At 38.2% G+C, this 19,147-nt stretch overlaps 1 protein-coding gene across 1 annotated transcript; it reads right to left on the minus strand.

Annotated features, from left to right (window-relative positions):
* Nucleotides 1-1,207: 1,207 nt before the first annotated feature.
* On the minus strand, nucleotides 1,208-3,664 carry LOC122659996. Its single transcript, XM_043855170.1, has 3 exons — nucleotides 3,492-3,664; nucleotides 2,615-3,461; nucleotides 1,208-1,694 (listed from the first exon to the last, which is right to left on the minus strand). The coding sequence occupies exons 2-3, from the start codon at nucleotides 3,428-3,430 to the stop codon at nucleotides 1,293-1,295; spliced, it is 1,218 nt and encodes a 405-aa protein (XP_043711105.1). The 5' UTR covers nucleotides 3,431-3,461; nucleotides 3,492-3,664; the 3' UTR covers nucleotides 1,208-1,292.
* Between the last annotated feature and the right edge of the window lie 15,483 nt (nucleotides 3,665-19,147).

The raw sequence follows: 19,147 nt of genomic DNA on the forward strand, positions 1-19,147 counted from the left end.
TATGATATTGCAAAAACTGTGATAGCAGTGGTCATGGTATGGGTGAAGCCAATGACAGCTTGTGAGCAGTTATATGAAAGCAGTGTCGGTGAGTGTACTGATAGCAGTGGCAGTGTCACTGATATGTACAGTTTGATATATGTACAATATAGTCTGTATGTATAAATGGCAATCGTGCATTCATGTATATAGTTAAGAGTATGCATGAGGTGGATAGTGCGCTCCGAGTCAAGTCGGGTTGGTGTGGGACGTGACAAAACGAGGCGTGGTGTGGTGGCCCACCCCATATTATCTTTTTGGTTCATTGTTTGACTAGTTTTGGGTTTGATCACATTAATTATTTTTTAAATTTAAATGGACTCGGACCAATAAGGCAAGAAATATAAAATACATCATACCTATATGTATAGATAGACATATATCTATACATATAGATATGTTCCTAGCATTCGGATTGAAATCTTCTAATTCAATTTGTAGGAACCAAGAGTCACACATATTCTATGGGGTACCTTCAAAGGACACTGATTTCCTAACTCTTGCATTAGAATCTTTTAATTCAATCGGTACAAATCAAGGGACACACCCCTTCCATGGGGTGCCGAGAAGCATCCACCTCTATAAATAAAGAAAGTGGGTGCCTTCAAAAGGTAATGCACAAAATCTCTCTCTCTCTCTCTCTCTCTCTCTCTTTTTGTTATGCTGCCAATTTACTTAAAAATCACTACATTGTTTTCGTGATTGCATTGCATACTTGTGTGGCCTGAGTACTACTCTAAAATTCTCAAAGGGGTTTGTAGTAGCGGAGTGCACTGTTATCGCCAGAAACCAACAAGGCTGTTGTATCTTGGAGGCCTACATGCATACACCCGGTTGAACCTATAGGGGCGATTAAGTTCTTAAGGAGAAAGCCCATTGATACACCTCAGCCTACTACACTTGAAGTTCTCTCCCGATCTTCTAAAAGATAAGTACATCTCTTTTGGTTGCCACTGTTACATCATTTGTTGATAAATACATCTCTCTTGATTGCCATTGTTACATCATTTGGTGCTGCAATAGAACTTCAATAGCATCTTTGGGTATTTATTTTGTATGGATATATATTCCATTATATGATGGTGTTGTTAGATTCCGGCAACCTTTGGTCGAGGAAATTAATGTTGCAGTTTACAAGTAATAACTACAGAGAATGAAGCATTCAAGTCCACAAATCAATCAGGAATATTAGAATTACTTTTGAAAGAAATATGCCTACTGCGGTAACAGCTTTGATTTAATTAATTAACTAATTAATCACAGGCACAGCCGGTGGTTCTCAAACGCTGTTTGCTCTGTAAATTTGAAACTTCTTCCATCTTGCTCTGCGTCACGTCCTGTAGAACCTCCCTCACCCACTCTCCAAAGAAGGTAGCATTATAGCCGATCTTGCCACCCTTGTAGATGGACATGCATCGGCGATCGTCTTCTGGGTAAGGACATTTGTCCCCGTTCGGGTCCCTCCATGCACCTCTATGTCTCATCCCTGACCAGCTCGCAATCCAATGGTACACAAACTGCCCCACTCCAGCTAGTTTCAGCCATCCTTTGGGGAAGAACTCCATTACACTGCTGTTCCTATCCATGAAGAACATGTTCGTTAATTGGGCCCCATGTGGAGACACCAATATGTCCGTAGAGCTCATCAATCTCACCTGAAAACAATATGAAATCAAATAGTATGTGTTATGACCCTAATGGGGTTAGATCTAGTGTATCTGTCAGAGCAGAGTGAAAATCGTGTGTTGCTTAGGGTGAGAGCAAAGACGATGGTTGCAGAAGTGTGGTGGTCTATTATGTGTCTAATGAAACTCGATCTAATGTATGAACGCTAAATTGGGCGGGCCGGACAAAAATTTATTATTGCCTGGGGAGTTTGGATCCTCTACTCCCACCTACCCAGTACTGACGTGCGACCTACACACAAGAAGGCGGTAAAGACCGCCTTACCTCCGCTCGGGCAAGGCACTCGAGCAGGGGTAAGGCGGTCTTTTCACCGCCCTGCTGTGTCTGGGGCGCACACGACAGTACCGGGCAGGTGGAAGTAAAGGATCCCAATTCTTGCCTGGGTTGCAGCTATATTCCTACTGGCTCAATTGTAGCTCCTATTTGGAATCCAACAGGATATTTTGGAAAATACCAAAACATAAGAGGGTATTTGTGAATCCAAAGGGGAGAGGGATTATTCCAAGTTTGCGCCTATGAATTGGGGTGATAGGAACGAGTTGGGCTCACGTTCACGTACGTGAGTGTACAAGAACGGCCCTCAGCTGTTCAGATGGAATCCATCCATGTGGGTCCCACAAAGTGGATTCCATCTGAATAGTTGGAAGCCGTTCTCGTACGCTCACGTGCGTCAACGTGAGCTGGACTTCAATAGGAACATGGGTTGCAACCAATTTTTTTCGGGACCAGCCTAGTATGGGTTAAGTTAAAGAGCTTGATTTACTCTGGAACTTTTGACTCATGGGTCAAGTACTCAACAGTATTGGTGTGGTTTGTGTGATTACACTTTCATCAAAAAAAAAAATACTCAACAGTTGGTAAATAAACAACAAACATTGAAGATCCGAACCTGATCACAGAAGCTGAGATTATTAGAGTAAGCAACACTGACCCTGCAACCTTCCACCTTGAGACATTCTCCCTGGAAGATCTCAATCACAGCAGAGTCATTCTTGAATGATCTCGCTCCGGTCCTCATGAACAGTGTCAGCCCAATAACCGGCACTCCCTTCTCGTTAACCTCCGCAATCCTACCCTCAAGACTCACATTACAAGACACCCGTGCCTTACACCTCAACAGATCATAAACCTCCATCCTCCTCTCCCTTGACATCCCACCCTCATTGTGCCTCATCACAACAGCCTCTTCAAAGCAAGCAGGCCCTTCAATCCCATCAAACCCTTCCATATTAAGGGCACCACCATAGGTGGCCTCCATGAGGTACCTCAACCAAGAACCCATCTTAGTCCTGAGCTCACCCCAATGGTACAGAATCCAACGGTTAGGGACTCTACAAGAACCAATCGTCCTGTGCCACGCCACGAACGGAACCATTGCTGATAAGCCATGCCATATGTTGTCATAATTGTAATGGTTATAGGAGACAAAGGTGAGACCCTTTAAGAGAGTGGCCTTGTGGGGTAGTGCTTCTGGCCATGCCAAGGCATAGGAATTCCATGAGCCATCGTGTGTGTCGTGACCCAATATGCAAAGTAATCTACCTTTTGAGGCCTCAGAAGGGAATTGCTGGTATTGTACCTCACCTTCCTCGTGAGTGTCATACATGGAACTCATGAACCATGTGTGGCCTTGTAAGGCTGTGTTTGTGTACCTTAAGTCCTTTAGAGGGAGGAATGTGACTGATTCGCGTAATTTGGTGGCCATGGCTTTGATCTCGATCGAGCAGTTGTTGAAGTTAATTGTGGTGTTGACGAAGTTCTCCCATTTGGGTAGGAAAGCCCATGATGCAGGGGAGGATGGGGAAGAGTGTATGGATTGTAATAAAGTATGGGTTTGGAGGAAAATAAAGATAATTACACAGGTGATAAGAATGAATAGAGAGAGTTTAGGTGAGTAGAGAGAAATTGAAGAGGAATTTCGTTGTTTGAAGGGCTTTCTGGGACTGTTCTCTGTTTCTGCAACTAAGTTCTTGGTCATGGCGGAAGACGAAGAAGAAGAAGACATGGGAAGGAAGACTGGTTTTGAGTGCGTGTGCATTACTGCCTAAAAAGAAATAAAGGAAAAAAGATAATAAGCCAAGTGAAGTAATTACGGAACCCTTCCCCCTTCCTTTCGCCTGAAGAAACGAAAGCTCCACCTCCTAAATTTATACTCTCGGGTGGATGGTATTGGTAGATCAGTAGATGGGTACATTGAAGTTTACGTTTACTGTGTACACGATTTGAGTGTTGAGAATTGAGAGGTATTATCTGGTTTTTCAAAGGACCAATGGACGCACGGGATGGGGTATCATATAGGAGGGGCAACGGGGTCATTTCAAAGGAGGGAAGAGAGAGATAGACACAATGATGGGTTCCATGCTCGGGAAAAAATTTGGCTGCACCTGCTGCCCCCAATAGTAGGCAGGAATCAATTTGGAATAATTCCCTTTCCCTTTGGGTTCATAAATATCCCTTTAGGTTTTGATAATTACCAAAATATCCTTCTGGATTCCAAATCTGCACCTATGATTGGGGCAGCAGCCAAGTTTTGTCCCCAGGCTTGGGCTGATAGCTACCTTCAAAGACCTCAATAAAATCTCTTCCGGGTTACCACCAAAAATGTCGGAACAGGGCAACCTTCAAAATGGATACCAAATTCGAGACACACATAACAATTATCTATAAGAAAAATAGACCTTGAATCCTATTAAAAAGGGGAGGGGAAGTAGAGATTCAAAAAGATGGAGATGCAGAGAGGGAATATGAGAGGGACAGAGGATATGCAAAAACGTCATTTACAGCAATGAGTGGGGCAAGAGAATAGGAGAGAAAGGGAGTACGTATAAAAATCCTCTGCCATACTATAGGGTGTGCGGTGCACATCCTGCGGATCCAGATCCTCTACTGTCGAGCTGTCCGATAGGACGGTACTGTCAAGACACAGCAAGGTGGGGAATGACCGCCTTACCCCTGCCCGAGCGCCTTGCCCAAGTAGGGGTAAGGTGGTTATTCACCGCCTTGCTATGTCTCGGCAGCACGGTCCTGCTGGTAAGCTCGGCAGTAGAGGATCCAAATTGACATCCTGCGGGACGGCAGAGATGAAGTGTCCAATGTGGCACACATCATTTTTGTTGTGCGGCTTGTGCTGCAGGATATGCGCTACACACCTTGCAATACAGCAAAGGATCCAAACTCAGGATAGTACAACAGCGATGGAGAGAGTGGGTTGTAGCAGTGAATACATTGAACAGTTGAGATGAGATGTAGAGAGGGATATCCAACGATCAATAAGATGGGGCGTGGGAGAGCATGGGAGATTCTATCCTACCACGCTTGCTCAAAGAAGTTTTTCCCATGTTTTATTTATTTTACTATAGGGCTCATGTTCTCTATGCCGCAGTGCAGGCAGCGTCCAGACACATGGGCCTACCACTCAGGGGGGCAGGGTGGTCATTGCGCCCACCCCCATGTGTTGCTGCGCCCCCGGCATAGAGAACATTCTCCCTTTACTATATTAATCATTGCCTTGTAGTTGAACGAATTGGGTATGTATTGTAACCCTAGTCTTGCTTTTAACTCGTTTTTTTCCCCTCATGTTCTATTTATTTATTATTTTATGTTATTTTCCTGTTTTGTGTTTATTTTATTTTGTCTAAGCAATAGGAAGACCAGTTTAACCAGATGGTCTGGGGTGCTTAACACCTTCCTAAGACGACAACTTGACTCATACCCTAATTCTTGGTTTGATTAATCCCCATTGGAACCGTTATAGAATCAAATTTGTTTTGTGTGGGCCTCAAACCATAATCTAGATGGCGACTTCCTATTCCCTCTTTCTCCAAAGAGGTGAAAATGAATTTAAGATTAGAGATTTCATTGGTCTCACAATGAAACTTGGTAGAGAGAGAGAAAGGGGTAAAAATTGACCAAACTCAGCTGTGTTTCATTTGATTCGGTAAAAACTGATCGAATCGTGTGTGACTCATACAAACTCAAGCCGAGTCTGATCATTTTTTGTTATATTGGACGAGTTTACATGACTTTTGACAAGCTTTTACTATTTTCCATCTTCCTTATCATGTTTGTCGCTAGAATGTAAATATCTTCCTTCGGTGGATCTTCCAAATATGTGACTAAGACTGATTCGAAACCGAATCCGCAAGAAAGATGCTCCTGACCGAGATGTATTGGCTTCTCCTTGTTCAATGTTTACTCGATTCGGGCTGGCTTGATTTTTCAATAATGTTTCCTTCACATGTTACTCCCTCGATTTTTTGGATCATAAATGGATATCATTAGCATAGTGGCATGTTTGCTCTAATACCACATTGAAATATTTAACCCAAAAGCTTAAGCTATTGGTGGATAGGTTCAACTAGTATATGAAGTTATCCTAGATTCGAGATATAATCGAAGTGAGATTATTCTCAAAAATGAATATATATATATATATATATATACTTATGTTTACAACAATTTAGATTCTTAATTTTTGTTTGAATGAGATGTATCTATCCAATAAGAATTGAAATTAAACGATGTAGGTCATGTAAAATGATGAATGAAGAACTGTCTAAATATGAAGACCATAGGACAGAGTCTGCAACTTGATTAGTTCTTACTTCTTACTTCTTACTGGCCATTAATGTATTTATATATATAAAAAAGAGGAAACCCATCCACCATTTTTTTCAGTGGCGCAAGATCGAACACATGACTTTTGAATTGAATGAATGAGAGCTTCAATCACAGTGGCATATTCGGTTGCTGAAAATTAAAATAAGACAAGATCCTACTATTTTGGGACGATACGGAAAAGAATTAAAGATCAATAATAGTTTAGTTTTGAAGTTTCAGCAATAAAATCTTGATCGTCTTCGTGAAAGAGAAGCAAAATGAATTTTTTCATCGATCCTTACAAATAATTTTGAACCCCTAAATCCCAGGTCAACGAATTCACCTGTGTGGCTAGAGAACTTACCACCTGATGCTGATCCCCTTGATTTAGGGAATTTCTTTCATTCATTTGTTCATTTTTCATGGGTGGGTTTGGATTTTGGGAATATAGCAAGCGCATACTAAAGGTTGTTGCTCTGGGTTCGACTTTCTTTGTAAGGTTGCGTACATTATGACCCTCATTAGACCCCACACTGGTTGGAGCCTTGTGCACTGATTACGCATTTTAGTAAGGATTGTCCATTCATGATTGACGGCTTTAATTACTGGTATTAATACTGTCCTAGATCATGGCCCAAGAACAAGAAAATAAAAAAGAAAGGCTAGTGGGTTGCGATGAAGATGGTAACCTGTATATAGAGATTATTAAGAGCATAGCTGTTATATGATTATTTAGGTTTGCTCTGGCCTGTGGCAGCATCCTCACGCTTGCAAACTACATTTTCATTTTTATATATATGCCACTCAAGTTATTCTCCCAAAACCAATGTGAGACTATTCTTGAGTTTCAAGTTACCTTTTGCACACAAAAGTACAAATAAAAAATTCAAATCAAATTTTGGAGAGAAAATTTAAGATCACTTTTTGGAACTTTGACTCTAAAAATAGTACTTTTAAATATAATATTACAACAAGCATTCTCACGCTTGCAATCTGCATTTTCATTTTTATTTCTAGTAGGAAGAAAATCAAGTTACAGAGAACTAGTGATTGTAAAATTTCTTTCACAAAAGTTCAAACTGCTAGGTGGAGGACACTCAGGTGTATAAGAGGGAGGAGGGAGGAGGGAGTTGTAGGCTCGTTAATAGCCGATGTGAGACTCATCTCCTAACCGTGATTAAGAAGAAAGAGGTTAAAACTATAAGAGTCACCGTTAGATGGTTTAAATTTTGCAACTTTTCAATAAGAAAATTTTGATGTAGAGAGAGAGATGTAAACTGCAAACATGGTTTTACATTTGTGAAAAAGATTCTTGGACCTACATGGTGTGGGGAACTGGGGGAATTGTAGCCATGAGAGATCCAAAAGCTTTAAGTGATTAGCCCTAATCTAAAACTTATTAGCATATTAGGCCTGATAACCACAAAGCGTGTTAGGTCCAATAACCATGTTGGTCACCTAAGGAAAATCCGATGGTCAACTCAAAAGAAAGAAATGGGTGGTCTCAGTGGTAGTCTCATGGTAGCTAATAGGTCTTGTGACAACTAATAGCTAATAGATTAGAAAGAATATCAAAAACTAAAGGTTGTAAATTGAAATGACAAGTTTTTTCAGGTCAAGGTCCCTAAGACCCCAAGAAGGAATGATTGTTAATAGTGAAGAAATTAATATAGTAAACATAGAGCAAAACATGCACACATTTGGAGTATTTTAAATATCTCAATCAAGTAGGACACAATTGAACAAATCCCCAATCCACAACTAGGAATTCTTACAATAGATTTTCAAATGGATAATAAGTTCCTTGAACAAGATTTCTACTCCAAAGAAATAAAATTAAAAGACAAATCTTTTTGCCAAATATAAAAAAGAAATATCAGTGTAGTAGACTTAAATATTTTAACTACCCAAAACAAAATTGTAGAAGCAAATCATCCATTTAATAAATTACATAATAAAAAACCAGAAGTTTTAGTTGCTTAGAAAAAATGATAAAGAAATTGGGAACATAATAGAACAAAACGCAAACCCTAATAGTGATTCTTCATTTGAAAACTCAAAAGGAATATATAAGTAAAGAAATCACCAAACAATTTAAAGTCTTAGATATTCAGAAAATAAACACATATGATATAAATACACCAAGAGTTGTCCAAACATTATCAAAGCAAGAAATTGAAGAAGAATAAGAAATAGAGAAAATTGAACAAAATTTTAAGGAATTAGAAATAAACAAACTAAATTACTCCAAACACAAATCTGTTCCAAGATTAAAAAGCTTTTATCCTTAACCAACTCCTTCAGATTTATAAATTGAAGAAATATACCAATATACACAAGCCAGTTAGGACCCAGACACTATTTATTATGAATCGAATATAGATAGTATGTTTGATATCAAATCCTTAATTTTCTCAATGAAATGATTATAGCTTCAACAGCTTACAAAATCAGAAATCAATCAAACTTTAACATTGCCAATATCCTTGTTCTTGGTTTCACCAACAACTCAAAGGATGGTGGGACAATTATTTCTCCACTAATAAATAAAAAGTTTACATATAGTCAAAAGAAACTTAAACAATAATCCAATCAATACTGAAATAGGTGAAGATATCCTTGATGCCGTCAACACCTAAGTCTATACTATATAATTAACAACCTTTTGTAGGCGAATCGTCTCACTTCAAAGATGGATCATCAAAATTGTTAACTAATTTGAAGTACCAAAATTATAAGATTTTAGGCTGTACAAAGATGTATTCTTATTCAAACTTATGCTTAGGTCTGATAGTCAACAATCATTTTGGAAGAAATTTTTTTTGTCAATGGCCTCTGTAATCTATTTTTTGAAAGAAAAAAAAAAATACAAATCATTTTACGGCAATACTTCTCAAAAAGTTATGAATTAACTTACGAAAGTTTAATTGATTTCATCTATATGGAAGCCTTATGAGTATATAATGATCTTAGGCTAAAAAAATCAACTTAAAAATGAACAAAAAATCAATCACAAAGAATTAAAAGGATTTTATGAACAATTTGGCCTACCTCCTATAATTTCTCCTTAAAAAATGTATAAAAAATCTAAACAATATTTTAGACCATATAAAAGGTATTATCCAAGCAAATATAAAAACAAATCACGAGTCAAAGAGCTTGACAAAGGAAACGACAAAAAGCCTTACAAGAAATACTATACAAAGCCACATGTCTGTTACAAATGTAGAGGAATGGGTCATTTCAAAAATCAATGTTATATGAAACAAAAGATCAGTAACCTTTTTTTTGTTTTGGTAAACAAAAGATCAATAACTTAGATTGTTACACCCGTACCCCAGATGTTCCCTTATACCCAGGGCTGTTTAGACTTTACCCAATGAGTAATGCCTTATGACCATAGTCAACCCTGATGACCTTGAACTGGAAATACCATAGAAAGATGCCCCTCGAAGTTTTGGAAGTGTGGGCCAAAGTCCCGTCAATTTCTTTGAAGTTTGGGCCATGACAGCAGCACCAGAGTCACGAACGGACTCACTCTTGTTGAATCCGCTCGAGGATCCGCCCGTGCTGTCATCAACATTTTTGGGTTATTTTCCTGTGGGACCCACACCCCCGTGTTTCAGACACCCTAATTGAACCTTTGGACCCTGTGGACCCCTACCCCTATCATTTATTGGTCAGGTGGGACCCACAAAGCCTAACTTAGGTAATTAATGGGTTTAAACTAGCCTAAACCAAATAAGACCTAAGGGCTAGTAAGTCCAATGACGCTTGGACCCAACCCAAACAGACCCTAACTACCTAAATGGACCTAATGGCCTATGGCTTGAGCCAAACATGGCCTAAAACCTAGCCCAAAACCCATTTTAAAACCTAAGGACCTAAACCACATCCTAAAGACCCCTAACCAAACACACCCTAAAGTCCCTTCTACCCCCTTAAAACTAAAAGAACCTCTTTTATTCTCTCATCTCTCCCCCTCCCCAAAACCGTGGAGGAGAAGAGACAAGAGAAGGAGAGGAAGGAGGAAGAAAGAGGGAAGAAGTAGGAGTGGAAGAGGAATGAGAGGGGAAGGGAAGAAGATGGGAGCTATGCCAAAATGGCTGGCTGCTCCACATCTCCTCCTCTTGCTGACCGGACCAAGAAGGAAGAAGAAGGTGAAGGAGAAGAGATGTAAAGGAAGGGAGGAGAGCATGAAGGCTCACCTAGCCTTGGACTCCACCCCTCCATGGGAGGATCTCACCAAGGTAAGCTCCTCAAACCTGGTTCTCCCCCTTTTTCCCTTTGATTTTGGTAGATTCCTTGAGCTTGGACTGACCTAAAGTTCCATTAGGACTCAAAGTAGAGCTCGGTCCCTAGTTGGAGCTCTAATAGAGCTGACCTAGGTCTGGTTTAACCCCCTTGGTGCTGCAATTGCAGCCATTGTTGGAGAACTTGGGTTTTAAACCTTAAAACCCATCTCTTTGGACCAAATTGAGACCCAACCTTGTAGGATCTTGGATCCAAGAGGTGAGCCAAGGATCTAGTGACTTTAGGAATGCCTAGACACCCCTCCCATATTCCTGAGATGCTAAGGAGCTCCAAGCTTCAAGCTAGAGCTAAAACTCCTTGAAATCTCGGAAGAGACTGCCGGCGAACAAACGACCGGATCCATCTATCGTGGTACCGCCCGTCAGTCCGCCCAGTATAAACCCTGTGTGTTGGTCTGAGCGGACGAAGGCACGGATTCACTCTGTTTGCCTCCGGCTGAAGCCTGTTGCTCTCGGGTCTGTCTCAGGAAATCGAACGGATGTAAGGGAGGACCCAAGAAGCACATCCGCCAGTGGATCCGCTCCCTTTTATAGTTGTCCCAGGTGTCGAACGGATCAACGATCGAATTCAACTAAGAAGATCAGCTCGTGGGTCCACTCGCTCTGATTTTACCCTTTGGCCTGAACGAAGTCAGGGGCGGATTCACCTCTGCCTGAAACCGCCCGTGAGTCCGCTCGTGCTGTCTTGGTTGAAACTTGATTTTAACCTTGGGGGCCTAGCATGGGACCCTTCTATACTTATTTTAATGCTTTCTTTTGTATGTTAGGTTGGTGTACTAGTGAGATTCATGTGAACCATGCCGGATGACACCCGATTCCCCGGGAGATTCATGCCAATCACGCCCGGTGACACCTATGCCTGGTGAGTGGGTTCTGGGTGACTTTGTTGGGTTTGAATATTATTTAATGGTTAATATTAAGCATGCTATAATATATTTATAAGCATGGTGCGCGTTGCATTTTATTCCATTGAGAACTGTGTGAATATGATAGTATGCTCACCAATGTATTGGGCTACGATGCCTGGTGTGCCGGTACCGGAACCCCAATTTATTTAATTATGAAAACTGTTATATGTCATCCTGATCTGTATGTGTCGTGCCGTGCTGGTATCCGGATACTAGATGGAATGGGACGTTGATGCACCCAGAATACCTCTCGGGACGATAGGCCCTGCATATAGTATATCTATGGCTAGGATTGCTTGTTCCCTTATGCTACGACCCTTGCCAACAGGGGTTTATGTGTTGGATAGTCTAAGCACCTGCGGTCTGTGGAGGTGGGAGAGGCCAAGGCAGGGGCAGTGATGGCTATCGAGGTTTGTCACTGGGTGATCATGATGGCTTCTACCGGCGCAGGTCCCTTCGTGATAATTGAGGTCTCACTGGGGCGATAGGATAAGTGACCCTCAGTATTTCCCGAGTTATCACAGTAGCATATACTTGACCGATAGAATTGTGTGCTAGGTGAAAAATGAATCTAACATTAGCATGCATCATTCTGTTTGATATTAATTATGTGATGTGTGCGCATTCCCCTTTACTCCCTCACTAGCTAGTGTAGCTAACTCCGTTGTACAACAACTTTTTAATTTATATGCAGATAGCCTCTTGACAAGCACCGTTGGATGCGGACCAAGTGGAGTTGGTGACTGTCACTTGGATGTAGATGTACACCCAAGCGTTTGTGCCCTTGGGGCAATGGTTTATTATTATTTAATTTTCTGTATTCATTCCACAATCATGTATAAACTGTATGTCTATTTATAAGGAGAGTAATGAATGGTTACTTATGTTAAAATTGCTATATATGTTATCATTAGAGAACCGATGCTCTATAATTTCACATAATTGAACTTAATTTCGCTTCCGCTAACTCTGAGATTGGAACGGTTTATTCTTTTTGTGCGTTCCTTTTTGTCATTATAATGTCATGACAGGGTGGACTGTGGCTCGGGACACTGCGTCTGTGATCCTGGTAGGTGTTGGGATGATGTGTGATTGTCCCAATCATACCCCTATGTGGCAAAATATCTTACATTGGGATAGGGGCGTGACATAGATACTCTAAAAAGCTGAAGAATCAATTACATAAAATTTTCCTCTCGAAATCTGACTCAAACAGTTAGGTTTTCAACAAATAATTTTATAAATAAGTGATGATGAAATTCCCTCTTCATCTCTTTCTTACAAAATAATTCTGAAGATGAACAAGTCAAATTATATTCCAGAAGAGTTTCATACTAGTGCAAAGCTCTAACCATTCTAAGTAAATTGAGAGATTTCTTAGTCTTATAGTAGAACAAGTTAGCAATCCAAAATTTTAAATTTTACAAGATTTTTCAAATCCTCCGAAAAATATGCTAAACAAACTATCACAACACATGATTTACAAAGAGAAATCAATGTTTTAAAAAGAAAAATCAATGAATTAAAACAAAAGGATAATCATCATGGACATAAACCTATTCAAGTTAAAACACAAATTCATCAACAAACTGAAAATTGTCATCAAGATCCTATCCTCAACACAATTAACAAAATCACTTTCACAAATTGTATACAAAAGTCACTATATCATTAAAACCTACTCAAAATAATTAGAAGCCCTTGTTAACTCTGGAGCAAATCTAAACAGCATGGTAGAAGGGATCATTCCAACCAAATATTTGAAAAAATAGCTAAAAGTATCAAATTAGCAAATGGATCAAGATTAATAAATAATTACAAATTACCTGATGCACGTATTTGTAACACAAGTTGTTGAATAGAGACATCCCACGTGAAATCCAAACCATACTTAGGTATTAGTAATCCTTAAGCATTCAAAATTATGGAAACAGATTGTCCTGTTTACTTATAGCATGTGGAACCAAGCCCAAACAAATTATTGTACCATCAAAAAAGAAGTTTTTCACGTGTCTGATCACATGGAATCATAAGAAAAGTGAACTTATTTGTCTTAGGATAAGGTTGTAAAGCTTAAAAGAAGATACCTTGAAATCATTTACTGATAGAATGGTCAAACAAGGAAAGTGGGACTTTGAGGGAGACACTAATATAATGTGGAATGAGATGACTACTTGTATTAAGTAGGTTGCTAAAAATGTCCGAGGCGAATCAAAAGGAAAACATTATTCCTCTAGGGAGACTTCGTGGTGGGATTGTGAGGTTCAAGCATCTATTAAGACTAAGAAAACTAGTATTGAGACATAGCAAAAGACTACGAATATAGATAATCTAAAATTGTATAAATTTGTTAGAAATAAAAATAAAAATATTGTGGAAAAATCAAGGGCGAAGAAATATAAAAATCTTTATAACAATCTGAGCACAAAGAAAGGGGAAAAGCTATTTATAAGATGGCTAAAATGAGGGAAATGAAGACTATAGACCTTAATCATGTTAGATGTATCAAAATAAAAATGGTAAAATAGTATTAAGGGACAAAGACGTATATTAAAGAGAAATCAAACGATTATTTCTACAGCCTACTAAATGAAGACAATTCAAGTAATAGTGTCATGGGATAAGATTGCATTACCCATCGAGACACCACATGTGGTAGACATATAAAAAAGATTAGGGTGTTTGAAGTAAAAAAAACTTCAAGGATAGTGAAAGTAGGCAAGGCACTAGGCCCAAATGAGGCCAATAGAAATGTGGAAGAGCTTAAAAATCTATGGTTTATTTTGGCTAACCAAGTTGTTTAATAATAGTATGAGCACAAGGAAAATATCAGATGAATGGAAGAGAAGTTTTATAATTTCAATTTATAAAATAAATATGATATTTAGAACCACAATAACTATAAAGGCATAAAACTAATGAGTCATGCCATAAAAATATGGAAGAGGATTATTGAAACCCACCTGAGACATGAAACTAATATTATAGAGAATCAATTGGTTTAACATAAGCTATTTATTTACTTGGAGACTTATAGAAAGATTAGAGATTGCAAGAAGGATCTTTATATGGTCGGAGTGTTTCAAGTAAATATGTGGATATAATTAAATATATTTATGATGGTGTTGTGATTAGTGTAAGAATTGTGGGGGGTCAAGGTAGTAAATTCTTAATTACAATTTGGTTACATAATGGATCAGCTTTAAGTCATTATTTGTTTACGGTTATCATGGATGATTTAACCAGAGACATTCAAGATGAGGTTCTTTGGTGTATATTTTTTGTTCATTAAGTTTTTTTAGTGGATGAGGCAAAAGTAGGGATTAATGTCTAGTTGGAATTATGGAGATCAACTTTGGAATAAAAAAGTTTTAAGATAAGTAGAACAAAGATGATGTATATGGTCTATAACTTTAGTTACACCAGGATGGATGATGAGGTGGTGAAAACTGATGAGACGGAGATTCCGCAAAGTGATTATTTTAGATATGTAGGCTCAATCATAAATAAAGAATGTGATATAAATGACAATGTTTCACAAAGAATTAAAATAGGATGAATGAAATAGAGAAGTGCGACTGAAGTGTTGTGTGATTGACGTATTCCTTTATAACTTAAAAAAAAATTGTATAGGACATTCATACGACCGATTATGATGTATGATGGAATGTTGAGCAGTTAAGAAGTATCATAAACATAAATTCAGTATAGCGGAGATGAGGATGTTGCGATGGATGTGTGGCAAAACTAAGAAGGATAAAGTAAAGAATAATCATATATTAGAGTTAATTTGGGAGTACCTTCAATACATGATAAGCTACGAGAAAGTCGCTTGAGGTGACATGACCATGTTTAACGGAGGCCTTTGGATGCTCCAATATGGAGTAGTGATTTATTCAGATTGAAGAAACTAAAAGTGTCAGGGGCAGGCCTAAAATGACCCTAGGAGAAGTGGCGATGAAAGACATACATAGCTTAGGCCTTGTATCAAGTATGACCTCAAATAGAGCTGATTGGAGAGCAAAGATCCATGTAACCGACCCCATTTAATTAGGATAACATTGAGTCGTTGTTGTTGTATCAATTGTCTTATGTATTTCAAAATTTCAAGATCTTCTAAACCAAATGTTTTTACTCAGAATAGATTGCAAAGCCAAAAAATCTGTCTTATAAAAGGATGTAAAATATATAGCTATTAAACAAATACTAGAGAGAGAGAGAGAGAGAGAGGGAAGCAGTTTTCTGTACGGGAGTGTGGCCTACGCCAGCACTCCCATGTGTCTATCTCTCTCCTCCTTAAAACATGGGGGCAGAGGTGTCTTTTCATATGGGGGAGGAGAGAGATAGACTCATGGGAGTGCTGGTGTAGGCCACACTCCCAGACAGAGATCTTTTTCCCATATATATATTTATATATCAAAGGTGAAAATAATATCTGTCCTAACTTTCTTACTTGAGAATATTTGCAGGAAAAACATGCAGAATAAGTTATGTCAAGTCAAGAAAGGACAAAGAATCCAATGCATAGTTCGTAATCTCGGATTGGATCGGCAGATTTTGGTCTGATCAGATCAGTATCGGCTGAGACCGATCCAAATATTGATCCGATCCACCTGTATGGACAAGGGTAAAAAGGTTAAAAAATCAGTTTTTTATTATCAAAAAAGAAAACAAGGGTAAAAGTGTCATATTTGTCCAAGTTTGGACGATCTCGATCCGATCTGATCCAACCCAACCGATACCAAGATTACGAACCATGATCCAATGTCTTGGATAAGCCGAGTCCAAGCAGTCTAACCCTGCTCCACTAGAATAATCATCAAAAAGTAACCAAAGGATGTTAGGCCATGAATCATCAATGTCTTGGATCTCCATTTGACAAAGTCATCATACCAAAGTCATATTCATGAAAATTCAAGTGGCAAGTTCTTGAGAGCAGTCCGAGAGATCACAAGTGTGAGAACAAAGAGTTGTGTGTGTACAAATCTTTCTTGTCTTACTATTGCATCTTGTATCTTAAACTTTCTTCAATGATGTCTTAAAACCACAAACATGTAATCAAACAAAGGAGTTGTTCAAAGTTGTTTCAAACCCTTCAAGATAATTCAAAATCGCATTTCTATCTCATTCACTTATTATGTCTCTGTCATTACATTCTCCAGAACACCATGTTGGTTCCAACCATGTGGATATGAGTTCTGGTCTCACTTTGCTTCTCTTTTCATTAACAAACTAGAACACCGTCATGATTGTGTCAGGTGGTTCTGAATTTTGGGACTCTATAACTCCTAAATAAAGTGAGACTAGTTAGAAGTTAAGAGGAGTTAAAGAGTCCCAAAATTTAGAACCACCTGACACAATCATGACGGTGTTCTGGTTTGTTAAAGTAAAGAAAAACAAAGTAAGACCATAACTGATCATATCCACTTGGTTGGAACCAACATAGTGTTCTGAAGATTGGAATGAGAGACACATAGTAGGTAAATGAGATAGAAATGTGACTTTGAAACAACTTTGAACAACTCCTATGTTTGATTTCAAGGTTGTGGTGTAAGACATCTTTAAAGGAAGCTAAGAAAATAAAAGATTGGAATACAAGAAAAGAAAGAAGATTTATAAACACTCAACTCTTTGTTCTCACACATTAAACTCATAAGAACTTGGTCCCTAGGATTGACTCGGTTTGCCATGGCCAGTTTCTGGTCCAGTGATGCCAACCCATTTCTTTCCAGAAGGGATAGAACAACAATGCTGATACATGGCTTAATTACAGAAGAAATTGAAACTATGTATACTGCAATAGTAGTTGCCCTCAAAATCATAGGTACTGAAGCTTTTTTTTTTTCTTAGAATGCCTAAACGTGCCCATGTTTAACCTCGATTGCAGCATCTGGTTGCTGTTGCCTCTTCTTAATTTATCTCTTTGCTAACTTTAGCTAGTCAGTTCTTATAATATCAAAACTATCCAAGACTTGTTACCCCGGGAAAAAAAATTCCAAGAATTGGTGGGCGTAGAGTTGATTTGATGACATGATCATGCATGATCAGATTTATTTAGGGGAAATTTCTTAGATCTATGAGATAAAAATAATAATTAAAAGATAAGTATATTTAAAATTTGTTTTACATCCCCAAATATAAATTTTGAAAAGATTTATCTTTTTTTTTGGTGGAATGAAAAGATTTATCTTATCCCCAAATTAGTTAGTTTTCATCCCGCCCAACAAGAACATAGAATCAAACTTCCTAAAATACCCTTTGATATTATTTTTTTCCCATAATTTAAGCCTAAAGATAAGGATTATTAACTTAACCGATAAACGTTTACCAAAAAAAAAAACTTAATCGATAAACGTATCTCACTTGCACAATTCCCCCTTGGTTCCTTCTTCTTTCCCTATTCGTTGGATTGGGTTCCCTCCTCTTCTTTCCCACCTTGTCGGGATCCCAACAAGTAGCTGTTCTAAGATCAATGAAACCTGAAACAGAAAGTCCACAGCAGCCCCGATCATCATTCATAATGGATTAAAACTTGTCTATAATCATTGTTTTAACTTGAATAAAAATGTATGACCAAAAAAACTTGAATTAAGATGTGAGAAGATTATATGGAAATTAATATTTTCTTCTATGATTAATGATTTTATAGACAAACAACACTGTTTCTAACTTTGAAAGTGACGCATGAACAGAGTGTCTTGCAACCTTTATGTTAGAGTTTATATTTTAAGGGATTTTCTAGAGTGATTTCAATAAAAATCTATTGTAGGTATCTAGTATTAATTGTTGTTGCTGCTTATCTTTAGGCTTAAATTATGAAAAAAAGTGATGTTAAAGGGTATTTTAGAAAATTTAATTCTATTTTCTTGTTGGACGAGACGAAAACTAACTAATTTGGAGATTAGGTAAATCTTTTCAAAATTTGTATTTGTGGATGTAAAACAAATTTTAAATATACTTATATTGTAATTTTTTTTTTTTAATCTCGTGGATCTAAGAAATTTCCCCATTTATTTAACCAAGCAGAGAACATTGTTGTTTTTAGAGTTGTTCATTACTCTTATGGACTTATCTAGGCTTCAAAGAAGAAGAAAACAAACAAGTCCCAATCACAACTTATCTGCTGCCTCCCTCCCCCAACCCTCTCTACCTAATGGTGCGTATCCACCAACTACACTTACAGAGGAAGCAAAGTTCTGCAAGACTTTATATTCTGAAAGATTTTCACCCCAAGGACCACATGTTTCCTTTAAGGCTTCGCTTGTTAACAAATAAAATCCCTGACAAAAGAAATTTTTAAGGGGAAATCTTGCTTTTGGTACCCATTTTGGATTTACCTTCACATGGTTTTTACTTGAAAACGAAACTAACCTTGCACAAATCTGTCAAATAAGTACCCACCATCATAGGAATTGAAACCAACAAATATGTTGATGTTTGGACTCGAATAATTAAAATCAAGGGAGCTGAGACTCCTATAATCCAAACTGAAATGAAGTAACAGTAAATGGTAGATGCTTTAAAAGTAAGTTCACCAAATGACTCGAAGCTAAGGGCATTGTTTCTGGTTATAGGTAACACTGCATGAATTAGTCCAATAAG

This window comes from Telopea speciosissima, chromosome 4, assembly GCF_018873765.1.
Source record: "Telopea speciosissima isolate NSW1024214 ecotype Mountain lineage chromosome 4, Tspe_v1, whole genome shotgun sequence".
NCBI classification, from domain to species: Eukaryota; Viridiplantae; Streptophyta; class Magnoliopsida; order Proteales; family Proteaceae; genus Telopea; species Telopea speciosissima.